Here is a 5,989-nt window from a genome sequence, read left to right on the forward strand (position 1 = left end):
TTTAATTAGGTACGGTATTGGTATAGCATCTTAAGAAACCGAATACCGAACCGAAATGTCTAAATACCGTACCTTACCGGCCGACGAACACCCTGTATGTTAAAACAACCAAACAGATGTTTTCCTTTTGACTTAGCTATCAAGTACTAGCTGTCTCAGTCGTCAATACTTATTCAATAACAGATTCTTTCCCTAGCTTTTGATGCCTGCAAGCCAAATAAGAATGCTATTAGTCACAGAAGTCATTTCCAAGGATGTTAATTAATTCAATAAACACAAATATTTTCTAAGAATAGCACCTGCCTTTTCCAATCTGTAAAACTTGTTATCAAGGAAAGCAGAAAAGATTGCATTAAATTTCCCACATTTAATCCAAACCAAAGACCCTTTCCTTGAAAATGGAGTACAAAGCCAGATAATATGGCTACAGGCATTCCAACAAGATAAAATGAACCAAGATTAACATATGCTCCCAAATGCTGCCACCCACTTCCTCTTGCAACTCCTGTGGGAAATTTAGTAATTCCAGGATATATTATTTAAGGATAAAACAGTAAAATTGATAATCACAACAAGCTAAGTCAAAAGGAAAACATCTGTTTGGTTGTTAGGATTGATAATTACAGTAAAACAGTAATTCTATATTTTTTTTTATGGAGTGATCCTCAATTTATAGAGGTCACAACATTTTTTATTCCAAGAAAAAGATCCGTTAAATATGGAAGAGATCTATACTTTTCTTTTAGGAAAAGTAAAAAATCAATTATGATAAACTATTTTTCATTCCTTCAAGAAAAGGTAAAATTCAAATATGGAAAGAAAATCAGGATAAAATCCTAACAATTTTTCACTTTTGGCGTGAGTTTTCATCACTACTACTTGCCCATGGTTAAAAGTAGGTATGTGTTAAAAATTGGAGCGTTGTGCGTGGAAAGTGAGCACGGGTTAAAGGTATTGGAGCTCTGCATTAAAAGTGAGTAAGGCACACTTTATAGAGATCCCTTTTTCTCCAAGAATGAGATCTGTTAAATATGGAAGAGATATATACTTTGCTTTTAGAAAAAGTAAAAATCAATTATGATAAATTATTTTTCCTTCCTTCAAGAAAAGGTAAAGTTCAAATATGAAAAGAAAATCAGGACAAAATGCTAATAACATCGACATAACAACTTAGTAAGACCAATATAATTTTTCACATGTGGTCGCTGAACTTAACATTAAACTAACTAAACTATACTCTCAAAAGTAATTGAACTATATGTCAATTATACAAAAAATACATTTTGTATAATTGGTACTAGATTTACTAATATTACGTATAGTTAACTCTACTATTTGATCTTAGGTACTCAGATTTTCACAATGATTCATAAGGCAAAAAAATAAGGGGCAAACAATAGAGCATACCAGAAAGTACAGCTTGAATGCAGTCTGATACAATCAAGACACAAAGAAAAGGAGTCATATCCCTTAGATAATCCACAACTTCCTTCTCATTACTGAATGCATATCCCAGAACATGACGAGAACAAAAAAGAACACTGCTGCAAATTGTCGCAGCTGCCATCGAAATTTTAAGTGTTGCCCTAATAGCCATTTTTGCTCCCTCGGGATTCCCTGCTCCGAGTTCATTAGAAACTCTAGTGCTGCAAAAGGGAAAGCGCGTATTTTAGACGTCATTTTTCTTTACAAATATGCACGAGAAATATGTAATACGATACAAAAATCAGTAGAGGGATCCGAACCTTGCTCCAGCACCAAGGGAAAATGGTATGAAATAAAGTGTGGAAGCAACCGACATGCTGTCAATAAAACTCTTTTACATCGTCAGTAATTAAAACTTAAACTTTTGTTATGAAATAGCGAAAGATAAGACAATAATGAAGTGTACCATATCGAAAGCACTGAAGTCTCAAGCTGAGGCTTTGGCAAGAGACCAGCAAGCAGTATCACTATCTCAAATGTCCACCACTCAAGGCTGCAATCATCACAATGTTCTATTGATTAGAACAACAAACAAACTAAGGCATAAAATCTCGGTTGAAGACGGAATTAAATAAATAAAAATATATGTTTTTCTTAACAATTTTAAGTTTTTAAATGAGATAATCATCACACAATTCGACATGGTGTTTGAGTAAACAGACGCATTAAAAGTATGTGATGTTTGGCTATAATTCCATATTTTTAGTGCATTACTCGCCTTATATTTGGGTGTTTTAATGATTAATTGTATGACTTTTGAGCTTAACTGAGTTAGTTTTATGTGTAGGATCATTGGAATGCATAAATGAACGAAAGTTGCACAAAAAGATGTTGAAAATACAAGAAAAGAGTATGACAGGAGAAATCGACGCAAGGCAAGAAATGACCGCGCCCCAAAGCTCGCCCCATCTCATCCCAGACCAGGCGAGGCGAGGTTTCATCTCGCCCCAGACTAGGCCTTGCCAGGTTATTTCCTGGCCCTAGACCAGGCCTTGCGAGGTTAAAGGCCTGGTCCCCTATCCGAGAAAAAATTGTTTCCTTTTAAAATTTGAACTTGGAGACTTCGACCCTAACCTATAAATGCTCCCAAACATGTCTAAGAGGGGGGTGGGGACATTTTCGAGAGGGGAATTTGACCAAGGGAGAGCAAGAGCCGCTGTGGAGGCTGGAATCCATCAGATTCCATCTTTCTTTTGGCAAACTTAGTAATATTTATGTTTCTTTGGATGTCTGCTACTAGTATACTCTCTCTAAATGCTCTTATGTAAGTTGGTCACACACTTCAACATGGTATTAGAATAGTAAAGGTCCTGCATTCGAGTCTTGCCATCACCCACTATCAAGAAGAATCTTTACCTACTTGTCCCGTGAAAAAGAATCAGACCCACACGCAAGGAGACGCGTTGAAGGTATGTGTGATTAGGCATAAGATATTTCCTTTAAAGCAAAGGATATGGAGCAAACTTACCAAACCATGCAAGCAGAAGGAATAGCCAAAGGGAAGAATTCTCTTATGCTAGCAAAAACTTCTTCTGATGAGAAACAAAGACGAGTCTTTTCGCAAGACGAAGAGTATTTCACATACAAACCAAGCAGTAAAACATTGAACCAATAAGACAAACCAATTGCAACTGCAGCTCCACAACTTCCCACGTTCAGCTTGAATATTAATAACCAACAAATAGGCACATGAAAACAGAGAGTTGCAACAGAGCTCAGAACCATAGGAAGGATCAAGCTTTGCGTCTGCAAATACCGTATTAATGCTTGCAAAATCACGTACGGAAATACTGCAGCTATGAGCCAAATTGAATATTTGGCTGCTTCTATGGAAATAAGAGGGTCTTGTCCCAAGAATATAAGAATTTTGTCAATAAATAACCATAGTATAGATATCGGAATGCAAACTATAAGTAGAGATATAATAGCCCCAGTAGTGTAGATTCCTAATTTATTGTATTGTTCAGCACCATAAGCTTGCCCGCAGAGAGTCTCTAAAGCACTAGCCATTCCTAACTGCATTGCAACCAGACAAATATTATTACCAGAAACTTTGACATGGAAAATACAATAATGGAGGACCAAACAGTGAATTTTCAAGTTCGCTAAATACAATAATCAGGGTAGGATGCCTACATCATATCCCCTTGTGGTGCAAGCCTTCCCCGGACTCTACGTGAATATGGAATGCTTTGTGTACCGGGTTGCCCCTGCCCTAAGTATGTTTATTATGTGTGTTAATTAGTCTAATAGATCAAGAGCTACTTTAGTCCTGCAAATTACCGAGAAGTATGTATAAGAGACAGACTCTTTAAAAATAATGTAAATTAAACGTATTGAGAATAAGAAGTAAGCTTTAGAACCTCTATATCCCACACGCAAATTGACATCCAAGTTGAATACTTATAACATACAGCCATCACTTGCACAAAATTCTGCATACGCCACTGCCACTAATCAACTACTAACCTACTTATAGGAATCACAATTTTTACATTTCTCGGCTTCAAGATCATGAGTTATTATGCCATGTAAACTTTTCCTAGTGCATTTTCAGCATCCTTATCATTTTCTAGATCAGTAATAGGGGCAAACACTAAAATTAAGGGCAAGCATGAGAGGCCTAATTAGGGCCATAAAACAGGAATTCAGGACGATTTAGAATTTTTTTTGTGCTAATGTCCATATCATCTTTATGAATTCAGGCGACGGGTTTCGAATAGCCTAAAATTTTTGTGGGCCCATCAGAAACGACATAATGAACAATAGTCATTGCTTCGCCATAATTATTCCTCATTTTTTAGCGTTTTAGTGCCATAAAATAGGAATTCAAGACAATTTTCAAATATGAATACGGGCGACGGGCTGAGGCACAGAACCCATAACATATATTGTGCTCAGTGCACAGAACTCTCACTATCAGCGAGGTCCTTAGAAAGGTCAGACCACATTAAATCTATTGTACACATTCTTATTTTGCATCTCTATAAAAAAGCTATTTTCACGGCTTAAACTAGTGACGTCCTGGTCAAACGACAGTGGCGGAGGCACAACATATGTTACGAGTTCGTAAGAACACCGTATCTTTGGCCCAACCTTATACATGTAATCCACTAAATATGTACGTAAAATACACTGCGAACCCAGTAGCATAAATGGACTGCGGCCAGAATCCATAAACTTTAAATCCTGGACCAGCCGCCAAAAGGCAACAACTCTTACCACTCCATCGCCATGCTTCCCTTCAATCAACCAACTATGGAACAATGGAAATTAAGTAAAGAAGAGTATGAGGAAAGAAGGAAACTTACAACAAGACTAAAGCCAGTTACATTAGTGAGAGAGGTGGCAACAGAAGCTCCAGATAGTGAGAGTTCACCCAAATGCCCAATCATCATCATTGACCCAATTCTTACAAGATGCTGTGAAAGATTGACCATTAACATTGGTAATGCTATGTAACTCACCTTCTTCATCGCTTCTATGTAGACATTCCATGTTCTTCTTCTCAAAGTTTCCCTCTTCTCTGGCAGAAGCAGAGCTTCTTCCATAACTGAACTCTGTATTTGCTTGAACTTGGTTCAACTGTTAATAGTATTCATCCTTTAGGCCATAATCTATACACGTATATACTTCTGAATTGGCCATTTCTTTTTCCTTTTTCTTTTTTTTTTTTGTTGGAGGCAAGAGAAGAGTTGGGGAATTTTTTTTTCCCGATGTCTAGTACCCGCATTGTAAAACGACTAAATTTGAATTTCTACGAACAATCTGGGTAATACGCTCCCTAACAAAAGTGATTCCAAGTGACGAATGTTGACTTCTCCTCCTGATTTCTATATACTCCTTCCGTTTTAAAAGACTGTCTTGACGCAAACTTTAATAAAGAAAAGAATGATTTTTAAGATACGTGGTCTTAAATCAGCCATAATATTTGTGTTGCCGTAAAATTTTTGAAACTTGTGGTCTGAAACCTATCATAGTGTGTGCCTATAAATGCTTCCTATTAAAGAAATATTGAAAGGTGTCAATCTTTTTGGAACAGACTAATATGGAAATAATGTCATTCTTTTTGAAACAGAGAGAGTATTGTTTTACAAAGCTGATTATCTTTACTTGCAATAAGTTAAGTCCTTACTTGATAGTTATGGGTGGCAAAATTGTTAAAAGAAAACAGTTAACCGCCCATATTATCCACTAAAAAATGAATTGGATAATGAACATTTTAAAAACGGGTCAAATATGGATAAGAACCATACTATCCATTCAAAAAATGGATAACCAATGGGTCTAACTTTTATATTTGTAAAGCCTCAAATTACGGGTTCCTCAACTTAGGGAGACCAAGAATTCTCCCAGTAATCATATGCAACAAGTCATGGTTACCCATATTATCCACCGCTTAATCCGTTTTTTATCCGTATTAAATATGAATCGGGTCGGATAATTTATCAGTTTTTTATTATCGCTTTTCGACCTGAACCGTATCCGACCCGACTCGTCCGTT

The 5,989-nt window shown here is 36.5% G+C and overlaps 1 protein-coding gene across 3 annotated transcripts; it reads right to left on the reverse strand.

Moving 5' to 3' along the window:
* On the reverse strand, positions 1 to 5,122 carry LOC109218335 (protein DETOXIFICATION 14-like). 3 transcript variants are annotated; one of them, XM_019382693.1, is made up of 8 exons: positions 4,797 to 4,877; positions 3,622 to 3,757; positions 2,954 to 3,501; positions 1,892 to 1,978; positions 1,746 to 1,802; positions 1,408 to 1,646; positions 304 to 505; positions 1 to 206 (listed from the first exon to the last, which is right to left on the reverse strand). In XM_019382693.1, exons 3-8 carry the CDS (start codon positions 3,493 to 3,495, stop codon positions 170 to 172), a joined length of 1,164 nt encoding a protein of 387 aa, XP_019238238.1. In that variant the 5' UTR covers positions 3,496 to 3,501; positions 3,622 to 3,757; positions 4,797 to 4,877; the 3' UTR covers positions 1 to 169. The 3 variants fall into 3 exon arrangements, with proteins under 3 accessions (XP_019238238.1, XP_019238237.1, XP_019238236.1); XM_019382692.1 differs by lacking the exon at positions 3,622 to 3,757 and having other exon boundaries at positions 300 to 505; positions 4,797 to 5,122; XM_019382691.1 differs by lacking the exon at positions 3,622 to 3,757 and having other exon boundaries at positions 4,797 to 5,121.
* Positions 5,123 to 5,989: the final 867 nt, after the last annotated feature.

The sequence above is a fragment of the Nicotiana attenuata genome, unplaced genomic scaffold, assembly GCF_001879085.1.
Source record: "Nicotiana attenuata strain UT unplaced genomic scaffold, NIATTr2, whole genome shotgun sequence".
NCBI lineage: Eukaryota > Viridiplantae > Streptophyta > Magnoliopsida > Solanales > Solanaceae > Nicotiana > Nicotiana attenuata.